Source organism: Phascolarctos cinereus, unplaced genomic scaffold, assembly GCF_003287225.1.
Source record: "Phascolarctos cinereus isolate Bilbo 61053 unplaced genomic scaffold, phaCin_HiC Scaffold_2;HRSCAF=192, whole genome shotgun sequence".
Classification (NCBI taxonomy): domain Eukaryota; kingdom Metazoa; phylum Chordata; class Mammalia; order Diprotodontia; family Phascolarctidae; genus Phascolarctos; species Phascolarctos cinereus.
In genome coordinates this window covers 188,701,957-188,720,258 of record NW_027555625.1, presented here as the reverse complement: position 1 = coordinate 188,720,258, position 18,302 = coordinate 188,701,957, and the positions used below count along the sequence as shown (strand labels likewise).

General features: G+C 35.6%; 1 protein-coding gene across 1 annotated transcript in view; it reads right to left on the bottom strand.

Annotated features, from left to right (window-relative positions):
• SNTG2 (syntrophin gamma 2) overlaps positions 1-17,929 on the bottom strand; it is a 639,175-nt gene extending 621,246 nt beyond the window's left edge. Inside the window, exon 1 of the mRNA XM_020965876.2 lies at positions 17,284-17,929. Coding sequence (XP_020821535.1) covers positions 17,284-17,355 — 72 coding nt within the window. The 5' untranslated portion in view covers positions 17,356-17,929. The remainder of the gene's footprint in view (positions 1-17,283) is intronic.
• Positions 17,930-18,302: the final 373 nt, after the last annotated feature.

The following is an 18,302-nucleotide window of genomic DNA, read 5'->3' as shown; positions in this document are numbered from 1 at the left end:
ATTGAAAGATGTTTATTCTGCACGGTTTCAGAGAATGTGGTGTTTCTGTACAAAAGTTGATTTTTATCATTGACAAGGAGCAATGAAGCTTGAACAACTTCTATCATTATTAGGATTTACTTAATAAACATAGCTCGAGTAATAGAGCAGTTGAGAACAATTAGATGGAACTAATTGTTTTATTTTTTAGAATAGTTACATAGGAATGAAACAATTGGTGTACCCTTCTCCTTATCCATTCCCTACCTAGTGACCCAAAACTGTCATCTCATCTACAGAAATAGAAAAAAAAATGGAAAACAAAATTGCTATTCACACTGCTGAGAAACTTGGAATATCCAAAGTAAACATATTCTCCCAATAGAAATTTGACTTGAAAATTACATGGAATTTAATTTTTATAACTGATTTTTTTCATAAAAGTCTGAAATGTTACAAAAATATTTTAGCTCTTCATTGAGCACACAGCCTGAACAGTATTTGATAAAGGAGGTAAAACTCATTGGATTGTCCTAAGTGGCCCCAGCATCTGAAGGTTCCATTCTTTAGAAAATAGGTAAATCTAATTATATCAACATGCCTGCTGATATACATAAAGAATGACAGGAAGGTTTCATTATGTTGACTTTGAGTGAAAAGGCTTACTGTTCTTGTAATTGAACATTCAGGACAAGATTAAGGACAATTAAACAAAAGAATCAGTCATTTTCCAACTAGGTGAATGCAGAGAATTAAATTGAAATGAGTAACAATGTGTGATTAGACCTTTTCTGATATTGTCAGATCAGTTTATATAAAGAATTTATTTTCTTGTTAGTCCTCAATTTGTTGCTTTTTAGACAGTAGGGATTTCTATCTTTGTGATACTTTTAATCTAAGATATTTTTAGAATTAAAACTTAGGATGAACCACATGCAAGACCCTAATTTCAGACTAACGTTCAGTCTTATTGTATTTTTAGTAATTTAATGTTTACATCATATAAGGACAAAACCACAAATTATGCCCAAAGGGGAAAAGTAGAACTAAATGTCAGCATGACTTGTCTCCAGTTATGCATCTCTTTTAGTAAATTCCTTTAGTAAATTTAGTAAAAAAAAAAAAAGAACAAATTTAGTAAATTTTAGTAAGTAGTAAATTTAGCAAATACTAACAGTAAATTAGTAAATTATTTTAGTAAATTTCTTTTAGTTAAAAAGTCTGTGCAGTAATATGCTAGGAGGTTGGGTACTACCATAGTCGGTTTACATGTAGTAAGGACAACAACACAGATGAGTAGTAGAAGTAATAGAATATCTGGTGAACAGTTCATTAACAAGTCAAGAAGGAAGTGATATTGTCCTACCTGACCAGAACTTAACTCAGAAGATAAAGAACTTTATTATTTGATCAGTTTGTGCAGATTCTCACTCTGCTTGTATTGGAAAGAAAAAGTGATATGATGAAAAGAAATCAGAAGAATTCTGATTGGCTCAGAAACAGAGGACTTAAGGATAAACGTATTTGAGTGTAACTTTAGGCAAGTCACCTAGCTGCCCTGGACCTCAGTTTCCTCATCAGTAAAATAAAGTTTTGAATTAATTGACTTTTGGTGTGCCTTTCAGCTCTACATCTATGATTCTATAAGCAGCTAATTTTGTTTCTATTTTAAAGCAAATACAAACTTTTTTTAAAAAAAAGATCACTAAGTACCAAAGCTCTAACTCAACCTGTTTAACCAAGAAGTTGCCAGAGAAAAATGAGCAATGGACAAAATTAAAGACATTGACTCTTTTAGCATTTTAGACAAGTTTAATATAAAGCCATCACCATAACAAGGAAGCAAAAGCATCCAGAAACTGCTGGTCAAGCAATATTCCATTTCCTAGACAATAACCACATTACTTCAGAATATCAGCTAATTTGTGAAACATCATGAACTGTTAAAGAAGATTATATGCAGTATCACTCACAGAACAGTCAAAAGCAACAAGGAAGAAAATAAGCTTGAAAAAACTATGTTGTGAGACATAGATAAGCCAGCTTGGTCATCTTAAAGCATTTGCAGATGAATCTAGATGGAGGACAAGGAAAAGGAAAAGACATATAATAGAAGAGACATATCAACCTTTCTGTGGAGATCTATTCTCATCAGTAATGATGATGGGACTTCCACATTTAGATAATTATCTAAGTACCTAAAGAAGGAAGTGAAACTGGTACTGAAGAAAATGAAATATGAAAAACAAAAGCAAAGGATGCTTTTTAGAAATGGTTTGCTGCGGCAAACCACATAATTCATTCAGAGGTACCGAAAACATACATTCTTTCTATGACTGTTGATAAGGAAAAAAAAAAACTTGACGTGGTAGAACAAAGAGTTACTTTAAAGTTCTCTTACTTCAACATGTTAACTTTTATGAATGTTTAGATTGCTTTACAGATAATATTATGCAATAATTCTTTTAAACCATATATTGAATATAAACATCAAATAAGGCACAATGCAGGCAGATATATGTTCAACAAAGGAGTTCACCAGTCTTCTGAGGAATATACTATATATGTTCCTTTTAGAGGATTGTTATTGTTGAGTCATTTTTCAGTCATGTCTGACTCTTCATGACCCCATTTGGGGTTTTCTTGACAAATATACTGGAGTAGTTTGCCATTTCCTTATCTAGCAAATTTTACAAATTGAGGAACTAAGGAAAGCAGGGTTGAGACTTGTCCAGGGTCACACAGCTAATACATGTGTGAAGTTGGTTTTGAACTCATGAAGATGAATCTTCTGATTCTAAGCCCAGTCTCCATCCACTGTGTCCCCAGCTGCCATTTAGGATGATAACATTGTGCTAATTATGTTGAATATTGGACCACTATAATGCCTTATCAGTTTTATCCAGAATCACTCACAAAAGGCAAGTCTAGAAATTCACAAAGGCAAAAAAAACCAACAAGTAATTTTTAAACATCTAGTATATGTCAGCCAATGCAGTAGATGTTGGAAATAACCATGGCAAACCACTCCAGTATTTTTGCCAAGAAAACTCCAAATGGGGTCAAAAAGAGACGGACATGACTGAAATGAAGCAAAATCTCCAGCTCATTTTGCAGATGAGGAAGCTGAGGCAACTAGGGTTAAGTGACTTTCCCAGGCTCACACAGCTAGTAAGTATCTGAGGTTGGAGTTGAACTTAGGCCTTCCTGAATCCAGGTCCAGTATTCTATCCACTGCACTGCCCAGCTGCCCAATACATACATACATACATACATATATATATATACACACACACATATATACACACATATATATACATATATATACATATATACATACATATACATGTATATATACATATACATACATATATATACATATATATACATATATATACACATATGTATATATATACATACACACATACATACACACCTAGAGAGAGAGAGAGAGAGAGATTAAACAAATTCAAAGGAATTCCAAAGATGTATGAAGCTCCCCAAAAAAGTATTAATCACAGAATTGACTAGAAATGCATGCTCCAAAAATCCAAGATGGGATTATAAGAACTCATCCACGGCTCACTCTTCTCTCCCCAAGGGGACTATGAGCTTACAGAGTTTGAACCCGGGGCCCAGAGGGAACAGGTTCTCTCTCTAACTCCTTTTCCTACACCTTCTTCCTACTCCAAGGAAATCCTAAAAACAAATTTAGTTATGGCCCAGATCTAGGGGTTTCCCAAAAGTAGGTAGCAGTTACCTCCTGCAGAGTGGACTTACTACGATCAGACAAGGTGGTCATAGAACTATAGTAAGACATTGATGGATGGCTGTATTGTTTTGCTATTTTTCATAAAATTGAAAAAGAACCAGAGGAAGGTATGAGTAGATTAGAATCTGTAGAAATAGAGGGAGTACCCACATGTTAGATAGTAACATTCCCATATATCTTAGATAGTAACTCTTGATGATTATCAGTGAAAGGAGCAGACACACCAAATATCCAGCAATGTTTTCGAAATAAAAGTAGCTCCATAGGCAAGACAGAACCCCTTCCTTTTCATTATTTTTTTCTATCTACATAACCAACAATACATTCAATGAAGTTTAGGGTACAATCCATGCCCACTGGATGACTGATGTTGCAACTATTAGATAGTGAGTAAATGCAGGGACTATGTCTTGTATAAATTTCTGTCTCCCCCAAGTGCCTACCATGGTGTTCTGTATGCTGTTAATACAAGTTTATTTTTTTAATGTATACACAATTCTTATGAATTGTGTGAAAACCAGAGATGCCACTGATGCATCCAGCTCAACTTTCATATTATAGGATCTTAGATTTAGAACTGACATAGACCTTATGGACCATCTAGTTCATCCTCCTCTTTCTAGAGATGAGGAAACTGAGGCCCAGGAAGGTTAAGTGGCTTGGCCAAAATCTCAAAGGTAATAACTGAAAAACAAACAAACAAAAAAAAACCAGGATTTAAATCCAGATTATGACTTTTAAATTCAGCATTTTTTCCTGTGTCACTAGTCTCCTCTTTCTTCCTTACTTGACAGACAGCAATTGTGAGGATCAAATATGATATCTATGAAAGCACTTAACAAAACATAAAGCTCCATTTGAATATCAAGTATAATTATAAAATTTTGTGTTTACATCCTTTACAGCCTTAGCACAACGCTAAGCACATAGTAAGCACTTAGTGAGTGTGCATTAAATGCAACCTAAGTAGAAAAGTTAACTGCACCCTGCGCCAAGAGCCACCAACTACAAGGAGCCAGCAGACATAGTGTTATGGTAACAAAAAAGGAACTGAGCTAATTACAAGTAATATATTTTCCCCCACAGTTAAATCCCACCCAGCAGAAGACAAATTCTGGAAAACAACTTTGGAATTTTTTTGTTTGTTTTTAGTCTTATTTCATAATTTCATCATAGAAAATTCCAGTAAGGAAATCCCTCCACCAATGCAGCTCAGGAATTGTACAATTTACAGTTTTGAGAGTTGCTCAAGATTTACATGATTTCCACATGCTGACAGACAGTATATGGCATAGGTAGACCTTGCATCTATGTCTTTCTGATTCTGAAGCCAGCTCTGTATCCATTATACCATGCTGCCTCACCATACTACAATTAAGAATAAGAAATATGAAAAATATAAACAAAGAAAGGTGTTAACAACATTGCATGTTAGAGCTTAAAGACATCTTAGAGATGATTCAGCCAACTGCTTCATCTGACAGATGAGGAAAATGGTAGAGATAAAAGTAAGATGGCCAACTCTCACCTAGGTAGATAATTCCAAAATCTTTCTCTTCAGGTTTGACACTTGCTCCTAAGCTTCATAGAGACAACTCTATTTTCATGTCCCTCAGCATCTCAAATTCAGTAAGTCCAAAACCTAAAAATATTTCCCTCTCTACACTCTACTCTGTACACTTGACTCTGCACTCTCTCTTCCTGATTTCACCATTTATATGCATCAACACTCTCTCTGGCTCAGAGGCGAAATTACAATTTAAATCTTCTAACTCTAAATTCAATATGGTTTCTACTAAACAATGTGGCCTTGGCTAAATCTTTAGTAAATAAAGCTAAACCTGTTGAATAATATATAAATTACCTATGACTACATAAAAAGAGAATTTTATAAATGAACAAAGCAGCAGAAGGAATAACTTTTATGGATAGGTTATGATGAAGTTCACATTTTTACATGAAGAAGAGCTTAAGCATATATTCTATGTTTAAAGTTAGTTTCACAATAAGTGATTTAACAAAAAAAAAACAGCAAACAACAAGCCCTTTTCCATCATAGTGCAATTTTTGGTAGAAAGGAGATAGAGAAGGTAGAGTTACCCCTTTGTATCAGTCAGGGAATTGGATGAGTGCAATTTATTCTTCTTAGACCAATTTGTAAAACCTATCTTAGAAGAATCAGTCAGTTCATGAACTTAAGAAAATTTCAGACTTGTTTTGAGAAGCACTAGAGGCTATATCTGTATCACCTCGCAAGGAGCTATTCTGTCCTTCTTGCCTCTCACTTTCCATTCTTATTACCTTACAGAACTACTAGTGTTCACCCCTATGTAACCCTTTCCATCTCACTTCTCTTTTCCTGCATCAGTGGTGAAACTCACACTTCTTATAATTTGATGATATACACCTTATATCTATTTTGCACATATCTTATACATACTTACATATGTACAGGTGATTTCCTCCAGTGCAATGTAAGTTCATTCTAGTTTATGACCAAACAAGGGCTAGAGAGCATTGCAAGATGTAAAATACATACTTTTGATTATATTAAATTAAAAAAGTATTATACAAACAAAACTAGTACAGCCAAAATTAGAAGGAAAGCAGAAAAGTGTTTCTCATAAAGGTCTCATTTCTCAAATATACAGAAAGCTAAGTCAAATTTTTGGAATGTGAGTCATTCCCCAATTGATAAATGGTCAAAGGACATAAACAAGAAGTTTTCGTATGAAATCAAAGCTATCTCTAATCATACGAAAAATACTCTAAATTACAATTGATTAATAATTAGTTAAACAATTCAGGTACCACATCATATCTATCAGATTGGCTAATATAAGAGAAAAGGAAAATGATAAATTTTGGAGGGGATGTGGAAAAATTGGGACACTAATACACTGTTGGTGGAGTTGTGAACTGATCTAAGTACTCTGGAGAGCATTTTAGAAGTATACTAAAGCTTGGTAAAACTGTGCATACTCTTTGATCCAACAATACTACTACCACATCTGTATCCCAAAGAGAACAAGGAAAAATGGGAAAATATCTGTTAGTACAAAATATTTATAGCTGCTCTTTATGTGGTGACAAAGAATTGGAAATTGAGGGGTTGCCCATCAATTGGATAATGGCTGAACAAGTTGTAGAATATGATTATTAAGGAATACTAGTATGCTATAAGAAATGATGAGCTGGATGCTTTCAGAAAAATCTTGGAAGATGTGGATAAACTGATGGAAAGTGAAATAAGCAGAAGAAGGAGAACAATGTACATAGTAACAGCAATATTGTACGATGATCAACTCTGAATGACTTAACTATTCTCAGCAGCACAATGATCTAAGACAATCCCAAAGGACTCATGATGAAAAATGCTAGCTGCCTCCAGAGAAAGAATAGATGGAGTCTGAATGAAGATTGAAGTATACACTTTTTTACTTTCTTTATTTTTTTCATGGTGATTTTTTGGCCAATATTTTTCTTTCACAACATGACTAAAATGGAAATATACTGAGTGTGATTGTACACGTATAACCTATATCAAATTGTTTACCATCTCAGGGAGGCTGGAGAGAATGGAGGGAGGGAGAGAGAGAATTTGGAACTCAAAATATTTAAAAAGGAATGCTAAAATTATTTTTCATGTGTAATTGGGAAAATAAAATATTACACTAAATTTTTTTAAAATAGAAAAAAAAAGGAATTTATTTCCCCCTTTTCATTGTCTCCTCATGTTATAAAAAAGGTTTGGATTTCTCCAATGCTAAAATTGCGTTCCTTAGACTCTTCTATAAAATTCTATTGATACCCTCCTCTACATACTTGTACCTTGAAAAAGTAGTCTGCTGACAGTATCTTCACTTCCTCACCATCAATCTCTTGCAATCTTATTTCAGTCACCACCATTTCCAAAACTATCTCCTTACATGGCATTAATGCCCTCCCATTTGAAAAATCTTATTGCTTTTACGTGTCTTTTTTTTTTATCAATACTCATCTTTTTTTATTTTTACTTTCAAGATATTTGACCCTGTTAAACTTTTCCTTCTGAATACTCTTTCTTTGGCATTGGAGAAACCATGTCATTCTGGTTCTTGCGTTGCTGCAATCACACTTCTATTTTTTTTTGTTGGATCCCTGTCTTCTTTCTGAATGCTTAAAGTACAGGTTCACCAAAGTTCTTCTACCCTCTTATTTTCTCTCTATGTGCCCTTTCTGCTGTCAATATCGTTCAGTTCTATGGCCTAAACTATCACTTGTAGAAGACTTCTAAATCGTTATATTTAATTCTGAGATTTGTCAAGTTCCATCGCTGCATCTGCAATTACCTGTAAGGTGTCTTGTTCCAGTTGTCTTGTGGACGTCTAAAACTCAACATGACCGTAAGTGAGCCTATTATCATTCTTCTCAAAACCTGTCCTCCTTCTTGTATTGATGACTTCAGCAACCATACATTTTCTCATGATTGAAAACTTTGGAGTTATTTTTCACTTTTTTCTTTCATTCACTTCTCATATCTAATCAGTTATCAAGCATTATTGCTTCCATCTTCAAGATACTTCTCATAACTACCCCATAACTTTATAACTCAACTTTATAATTAGTAAAACAGAGACTAGCCTTCATTTCTACTCGATTCCTAATAGATTTTTCCAAATCCATTGTCTCCATTCTAGTCTACCGAGTATTCTGTTTCTATATTCATCTTCTTATTCCTAGATTTGGCTGTTTCTCTTTTCTGATGAAAAATCTTCAATTTCATTTTGCCTACCAAACAAAATTGAAACACCTTGATTTGGCATTGAAGGTTCTTTGTAATCTTTCACTATTTTATTTTCTTGCCTTAACTCAAATTGTTCCTTCCATACATTCTATGCTCAAGCCAAACTGAACTATTTACTATTTCCCATACCTATTTGATGCTTTCCCATATCTGGAGCTTTTCTCATACTGTTCCTGAGATATAGAAACAAGTGTTTCACATATATGCTTCCTTAATTCTAACCCATCATTTAAAGGCCAGATTAAAGATCATATTCTTCAGGAAGCTCTCTTTGACCTCACCTTTGAGTCTGACATAGTACTTTTTTCACTTTTAGTATGCATTTATATATTTGTGTTCCATCTTATGCCCACCTACTAGCCCTTCAGTTTCAAGTGTGTAAGGGTTGAGTCTTGTCATTCATTTGGCAAACTAACCAAGCTCTTAACTGTGTGAAAAATACTATCTGGAGCTAAGAAATTTATAGATAGATAGATAGATAGATAGATAGATAGATAGATAGATAGATAGATAGATAGATAGATGATAGATAGATTGTTATATATATGTGCATCTATATATATGTTTACACACATATATGTATACATGTATATACAAATATATGCAGCTAGGTAGTATATTGGATAGAGCATCTTGCCTGCAGTCAGGAAAACCTGAGTTCAAATCTAGCCTCAGACGCTTACTAGCTGTGGGACTTTGGGCAAGTCTCTTGACCCTATTTGCCTCAGTTTCCTCAACTGTAAAATGAGCTGGAGAAGGAAATGAGAAACTACTATAGTATCTTTGCCAATAAAACCCCAAAATGGGATCACAAAGAGTCAGACATGACTGAAATCACTGAACAACACCAACAAACACACACACACACACACACACACAAATATGTATATGATAGGATAGGATCTAAGAGGTCATATTTACATCATCTAACATAAGAATCTATATTCACAGTACACTTGTTGTCATCATTTAAGTATGATTCTGCTTTTTCATTGTTTGCAAAATAAAACTATTTTTTTAAAGTCCCCTTTGGAGTTCTGGCTCTAAAATAATAATAACAAATCATCTACAGCAAACATCACAAACTTAGAACCTCAAGGGTCCTTAGAGATTATCTAGTTTATCCCTTGACACTTTACAACTTGTAGAAGAAACTGAGGGCTAGAGCTAAAGAACTGTTTGAGGTCTCCCAGGGAGTAAATAAAGAAGCAAGCATTTGAACTCAGATCATTTAACACCAAATCCAGTACTTTTTCCATTTCATCAAACTGTTTTCTATCATACTTTCAGACTTGCAAAGTACTTTTCTCACAACAACCCTGTGAAAGGGGTCATACAAATTCTATTATTCCTCTATTATAAAGAAATTAAGACTGACAAATTTTAAATGGCTAATTCAAGGTCACAAAAGTGGTCAATGTTGGAGCTTGGTCTTATACCCAGGTTTTCTCACCCCAAGTGGAGAATGATTTCCACTACAAAATACTGAAATATGTAGCAAAATAACTTCATATTTAAGGCATTTTTTGTTAACTGAACATGATGACAGTCTAAGTATTTATCACTTCCTATGGCATATTATAGTAGAAGGCAGAAAGAGTATCAGGTAGTAGGTATAGTAGAATACTCATACTCGAAGTGAGGAAAACTTGGGTTCGAATCTAACCTCAGGCACTGATTAGCTTCATTTTCCTTATCTATAAAAGAGGGATAATAATAACAACCTCATTGCCAGTAGGAATTGTTTCATTCTTTGCTTTTGTATCCCAGCACATAGCACAATATCTGGCATGTTGTAAGAATTCAATAACTACTTGTAGATTGATTGATATCTCACAGAGTTGATGTGAGGATCCAATGTATACATAAGGTATAAACTTTAAAATGTTATATAAATGTAAACTAATATGATTATGGAACATATGATCTGCACATTTCTTACCCTGAAATAGTTATGGGATGAAATGTTTTAAATACAGGTAGACTTAGTTTGAAATAAGGTAACAATAATAACCTGTGTTACTTAAACAGGAATTGCAGTGCTTCTCATCAAATATTAAGAGATATAGAGAACAGAGACTCCAGATTGGCTCTTCTACAGGTTTAAAGAAAAATGTAGATATGAACTGTGTAGCATGAGAGGCTGTGGAAATATAATGAGCAGTCCTGCTGGAGGAGTATGCATAGATACCATCGAGATATGAGCACCCTTGCTACAGTAAGCATATTCTGTTGTGTCATTCACGTATATTCCTGACAGCATGTTTTTCTAGTGCTGAAAAGTCAGGATTAGTAGAAACCAGTTATCAGCAACCTTAGCATACAAACAGATGAAAAATGGCAGGTAGAAATTGCTGTTACATAGGGCAGCCCTCAGAAGCTTTTTATAACAAAGGAAGTCTCTGGGAACACTCAACATCCCTTTGGGTCCCTGCTCAAAAGTAGAAATATGCTACAGAAATAGAAAGAGTGCTAAACTGATAGCCTGGATACTGGGGTTTCCTAGTCCTGGTTCACTTACTAATTCACTCCACAACCAAAGGCTGACTATGAGATCTCAGTGTTTTTAGTGCTTTAGGATATTTACCATAGTCTTCCTATTTTAGAAATGAGGGAACCTGAGACCAAGGTCAAACAGATGTCAAGTGGCTGTCAGAATTTAAACTCAGGTCTTTTGACTCCAAATTCAATGATCTTTTCACTCTCATTGGGCATCTCTTTCCTCATCTACAAAAGGAGAGTCAAATGAGATGGATTTTAAGATTCCTTTCTATCTCTAAATACTAAAAATATCTGAAAAATCATTCATTTTAAGGAATTAATGGCTGAAAGCCAGCATTTCCTTTAATTGTCTTTTAGGATATTCACATTTTTAAAGGGGGCTTGTTTATTCAGATGGTGGAATATGTAGAGATGATACTTCTGGGCATTGCATTTTTCCCAGGATCCAATACCTACTCTATACAGTTCTCTTCATCTATCCCAAATTCAAAATGTAAGTCAACACCTTGGCATCCCACTTCTGCAAGGCTGGCAACCTCTTGAAGAGAAAATGATGTGGAAAACAATAATTTATAATCCAAGTAACTTAAATATAAATCATTATATTAAAGGCTGATTGTAAGCAATGGAGATGAGATTTAATCAGGAAAGCTTCAGGGATATAGTTTACAGGCAATATGGATAACTACTATAAACATCTTATTTTTCCTTTTTGGCTTTTATATCCCTAGTGTCTACAACAGTGATTCCATCAAGCAGGTGCTTAATAACCGTTTGATGAATTGAGACAAGATGTAAGTTAACCAAGTTTACAATATAGCACATAAGTGAATATGAAAAGGATTTGTGATTGTATAAGTTAGGGAGCTACCTACATCAAGGAAGAGCGCAATAGTTTATATAACCCTTTAATCTTTTAGACATTTGCCAGAGACCCCTAGTGGTTAAGTGATTTAACCAGGATTGCACAAGTAGAAAGCCTCAGAGGCAGGATTTGAACTCTCTTCCTAAATCTAAGTCCAGCAATCTATTCAGTAGGCCATAATGCCTCTAAAACATAACATAAAGCCACAAAAATAATTCACAATCTTATACACTTGCAATAAAGATTTTAAAAATCATTGTAAAGTCAATCGCAACATTAACATTAAATATTTAGAAATTAAATCATCTAATTATTCAAATAAACTTTATGAAGACAATTATGAAACTATGCTACCAGAAATAAAGGGGTATAAAAGAAAATAGGTTTAAAGTCAGATGCTGTAACTCATTTTATTTAATTTGATTCTTAGCTCAGCTACTTGATATTCATGCAATCCTGAGAAAATAATTTCCCCAATCTGAGCCTCAGTTCCCTTACCTGTAAAATAAAGAAAGTAGAGGATCTCCAAGAATCCTTCAGATCTAAATCCTATGAAAGTCTAAATTTCAATACTTTCCATTCAGAAGTAACATAATCAATAATCACTTCCTCACCTTTAAATGTCCAGCTGCTGGATAGGAAGCTGCTTTTGCTAATCCCTGTCGTTACCTTGAACCTTTAATATTTCATACATTATTTAAAGTTGTGATCCAACCACAAGACAATGTTAAAAAATAAAATATAAAAATCAATGCTGGCATGCATATAATGTTGACTGGCTCTACAAATAATATTTCATCTAACCTTAATGTGATCATGGTTTTTAAATTGTACAATTCCATTTTACTGACACTATCATCACTGAATATTATTCATTCATCATCCAAAACTGACTATACTGAACTTAACTGCTTATCAAAACACAGCAGATGAGATATTCAACATGTGATTGGTGGACTGCCAGTCTGACACTGTGTAGCAGTTTGAGTACTGGAATCAATTCTGAGAACTTCCAGATGCAAAAGATACAGAGAAAAAGAATACAATGAAGGCTAATGATGAAATTCTCAATTCTGTGTCTTCTAGAAATGCCAGTTTTAATAATCACTTATCTAATCAGTAAAAAGAAACATTTATTTCCTCCTGATTCTCTGCCTGTCTAAAATATAAATACAGTAACACAGAGAACACTGCTAATTTAGACACCAGAAACTGTCTTCCTGAGTCATTTTAGTTGAAATCTCTGAAGACAGTGATACTGATGATCGGTACAATATGGGAAAATCTGCAAGTGTAGCTAAGGTTCACAGAGTCCTGTGCATCTGTTAACAGTCATCAGAGAAGGAAAGAAGAGGGTCTTCATTGCTGGGAATGTTCACAAAATTAATTCCCTTGTCATGGCTCTATGTCAAACCTATCTAAGGAAGACACTGCAGTAGTAATGGCTTAGTATTTTATTCACTATAGAAAGAATAGTGCGGTAAATGAGGCCTCATATTCTTAAAACTAGAAAATTTAAGAATCCTGATGGTCTGTGGTAAAGTGACATCTAGTGTTCACCTAACATAATCTAAAAATGTATTAACCAGGTGACTTAATAATGAAAAAAAAATCTGCTCAATAGGAATGTATAAATTCACAGAATGGTAGCAAGAAAGGGACCTTTTACAGCTGAGGAAATTACAAACTAAAGCAAGTAAGTTACTTAATCGAAGTCACACAGCTAGATGAGCTAGACCAAGTAGTTGATTCCTATATATGTTTACTGTTCTTTCCACCATGAATTTTTAATATAATTTTTCTATGGATTTGGTTTTTAAACAATCATGAAATTCTTACATCTCTCAGTCTTTAACACAACACACACACATACACACACACACACACACACACTCACACACACACGGACAGACATACGTGCATACCTAACTTAAAAAATTGTCATATCACAGAAGTGGAAATGAACATATTTGAAGAAACCAACACTTACACAGTTTTGATCATATGTTAAGAGTGTGTAACAAGGATTTTCCAGGACTTTGGGTATTTGAGATTTCAGGCTAGAATTATTCCAATTCTAATTACCTTTACATTCTTTGTGAGATAATTGTGTTTTGGGAGTATACTCATTTAATAGATGATGATATTTATATACAGAAAAGTGAATTATCTTCCACCTCTCTCTTGGGTTACAATAGCCCTATAAAAATAACTTGGACTAAAATAAACTTTTAAACTTTTCCACAGAATATGCTCAATATATTTTAATTTGAAATATACTCTATTTTGTTAACATTTCAAAATTTCTATGAAACATAAGTTGATTTTCTGCACTAGAACCTGCTAAAAATTTTCACCATTGATCTGTTTTCCCCCATCTGTTAGAACAGAATATTTTGCCCTTTCCAAAAATAAGTGTACTTGCTGTGTTTTATTTATGATGTCATGGCCATCATCAGAAATTCCACAGTTGAAATGAAAGATGAGTCAGCAAGGCTGAGGCACACATAATGAAAGCATGAAATGAATGATTAAGATTCTTTGGGAGATTAGGTGTTTAATTTACTGCATGTAGTAATTCAACCTCTAAAGAGTTGGTTAAGTGGTTATATTGCAAAATGCACATTTCAAATGACCTAGCATTTTCCCCCTACCTTTCAATCTACAAACCCATCATATGAAACAGATCATTATTGTCTCCCTCAGTCTAATGCTTCAAGCTTGGTAGACTGAAGTAGCATTGTTATTTAAAAACAGAAAGTGTGCTGTAAATACTAATCAATAGCAGAAAACACACAGTACACTGTACTGATGGCTCACTGCAATGGGATTTTGTAATGTGAATACAAGCAGAATAAGAATCTGATCTACAGGCCTCTCTTAAGTTGGAAAAAAATAAGGGACAAATACTATAAACAGAAGAAAAGGGAAAAAATAAAATCAACCAGTAAACACTCATGACAGTCTAATACAATGTGTCACATTCACATGGTCCTACAGAAGTTGGAATATTTCTAACACTACATAAAGTATCTGCTCTAGGTTACAAGAAATGCAATTTGTGTTAACTCATGTATTTGCATTTTAGAATTTAATAAAAGTTGTAACCAACTAAAACAAATATTATTGTGAATCATCAAGAAAACCACAGACTTGTTGATATTAAAATTGGTTTCTTTCCAATATTAATTAACCTTTTGCTAATCTTTTGGTCATCTGTTCTAAGAGAAATCAAACAGCACTCAGTAGCTTATGCTATATTACCTTTAAAATGTTGAATATTAAATATTTTATCAGTACTCGCCCCGACCACACTGAAAAAAATAAAGGATATATTCTATGTGATGAATCCTTATCTAAAATATAAAGAAATAATTGTGTAATGAAAGTGTAGCATATTTCACCAGTTTTGTGTGAATGACAATAGGGATCATAGCATATATTTCATTATTTTTAAATTAATTTACTAAATCTTTGACTTCTTACTTTCAATCTCCTTTATACCATCAACCTGATATTTAGCTTCTAACATTGACATAAAATTTCCTATGATATAACTCTTTTGTCATTTTGTATAACAAGGTTTCAAACTGCTACAAAATAGGCTAGTTGTGCCTTTTAATTTAGTGTGGTAAGTAACCTCCACCTCAAGAATATATATTTAAATGCTATGTATTAGTTATCAAATTCAATAAATTAAGGCAATCAATGGATTGATAAGCCATTAACATTCTGAAAAGTATTTGGAATAAACGTGACAGATTCATCTTTTATATTAATTTTTTCAAGAATTAAGACATCATATGGGTCAACATGATACATTGTTCATAATTTCAAACTTATGTTAATATTAATGATTTTGAAGAGTCGGTGAGTTTGACCAGAATACTTCAAAGGCTCCCACAGATATGAAAAGTATACAATACATAACCATTGGGGGGCATAATTTATAAATTTTAAGCAATCATTCAAAAGAAAGTTTTTGGTTGTAGAACATTCACACTTCTATGAAAATTATAATTATGAAACCTATTATTTTGACAAGGTTCATTTTACCATATGAAAAGCTTTGATTATAGTTCCTGCCACAAATCACCAAGAATTTTAATTTTAAAAAAAGGTACTTTCAATAAACTTATCTGAAGCTTAAATTTAAGATTCACTAGCAATATTCCAACACACTACAACTCTCATCTATGATTCTTATGCCTTTATAATGAGCGTCTTCATTTAGGAACCGAAGTACAATGAAAGTATAGATGCATTATCACAAAGGAGACAATTCAGTCACTTTTTTTCCAAAGCTTATTGCTCTTTGGAACATCATTCAGCCATTCTGAGAAAGCTGGCAAAAGGTATTCATAGTTACACTGTTTTTAGTCTTTGATAGTGGTGGTAAAAGGAGTGGGGGTGGGCAGGGAAATGTGTATTTTAAGTAGTTGACTGTAACTTCATCTGTATGAATACAACCATGCCTCCTGTTCTGAAAGCTTCTTGTGCCCAGTTGTAACCTGATGGGACGGCTTGCTTTCTCTCTCTCTCTCTCTCTCTCTCTCTCTCTCTCTCTCTCTCTCTCTCTCTCTCTCTCTCTCTCTCTCTCCCCATCCCTCTCTCTCTCCCTCTCTCCCTCTGTCTCTCTCTCAATTCTTAAGGTGATCAAGAACTTTTTCCAAGTGTGTGCATCATCTCAAACCACTAAAAGTTTCACTGAGTGGTCTGGGGGCGGGGTGGATAGATGCTGGAGTGGACTGTGAGTAAGGATGGATCCTGGAAGAACAGGTTTCAGCTGAGCAGCTGTCAACTCACATCAACCACTCACCTAAGTTTATAGAGGTCCCCTACGCCACTGCTGTCTATTGGTGTAGAAGGACAAGATAAGAAGATTGAAAACTTGAGATTGGACGGGGCAAGGATTGGGGGAGGGGGAGTGGAAGAGGAGTCTCTCTTATAATCTGGGACATAAATCCTTAAATGCTCCTATTAGGAGGGGGGAGGGGGAGAGAGGCTTTTTCTCACCTCGAGTTAAAGTAATTGCCCTTCAGTGCTAAGCCCTCCAAGCCACTTTAAAATAAAGAGAAGAGTAAAAGTCAAGAAGTTCCTCTTAGAGTCAGAAATATGGAAGATGAAGGAAAAAGGAAGGAAGGAGAGTGAATCACCCCCACGGCTTGGGCAGCCAGCACTTTTTCCTCGCAATATGTTTGAGCTCCGTCCCAAGGGTGCTCCAAAGCCCCCCCCCCACTTTCCCCCAGTCTCTGTTCTCTGCTCCTCCTCCTCCTTGTCCGGAAAGTTATCCAGGAGGTATGAAAGAGAGCAGATGCAGCTGGATGGCCCGCAGAAATAGCAGCCGAGAGGCGCAATCGAGGAAGCGCGGCTACTTACCCAAGTGGGGACCAGGAGGGTGACCGGGCGCTCACGCGGTGCGGGGGCTGTCTGCTTCTCCGCCACACTCATTTCCTCCCATACAACTCGAGTCGTCTCTGCGCAGTTCTCGGCTTTGTCGCTCCTTTATTAGGCATTGAATAATCCCAAAGCTGAGCGGGGGCAGCCGCGGGCTCAGCCCCAGCGCGGCGTCCTCTGCTCCCAGCTCAGCCACTGCTCGGGGCTTGTCAGTCCCTCAGTCAGTTGGTCTCTAGCTCACACCAGCTGGAGGCGGGCGGTGGCGGCAGAAGCAGTGGCGGCGGCAGATCTCGGCCAGGCCATGAGCTCAGCTCCGCACTCCCAATGAGAGCAGCTCAAGAGCAGGGGCCACGACACGCTCCCTACACAAGGGGGCTCGAGAAAGGGAGGGGCGTCGAGCCAGGGAAGGGAACGAATGAACGCTGCTTCTCACCAGGTTGGGCGCTTTGGGGGAAAGCGATTAACAAATTCTAAAGGGAGAACAGCTGTAAGTTCAGTTTCCTCCTTCACTTGTCTCTGTGTACTGCTGTCTCCTTTCCACTCAGCCTTTTAGTCCTCTCAGACCCCTCAGGTTTTTACAGCCATCTCGCCACCAAGAGCTGCTACATTTCTGCCTTTTACCCATGGATTTTCCCCCATACCGCCCCTCATCCACTCTGGGAAAATGTTTCACATTCTTTGAACTACTTTTCAACGGTAAAGACACTTTGTTGCACATTGAAACATACTCCAGCATCTGGCCCACGTCAAGGTTTATGATCATTCCCCCTCCATCCTAGAAAAAACTCTTATTCTGCCTTCTTGGTGGATAAATGGAGCTTCCATTTTTCTCTCGCAAAGTACTGAGTGCTCCCTAGATTCCATTCACTGGAGTTCCTACAATTTGCACCTGCTGGTCTTGGCCCTCTGCCTCTCCTTCCATTGCCTGGCAAGCAATGGCCCAGGTTTTTGCTTTCTTTTTTTCCCCCTTTCCCTTTTCTTTGATGGGTGGTGCCCTTCTC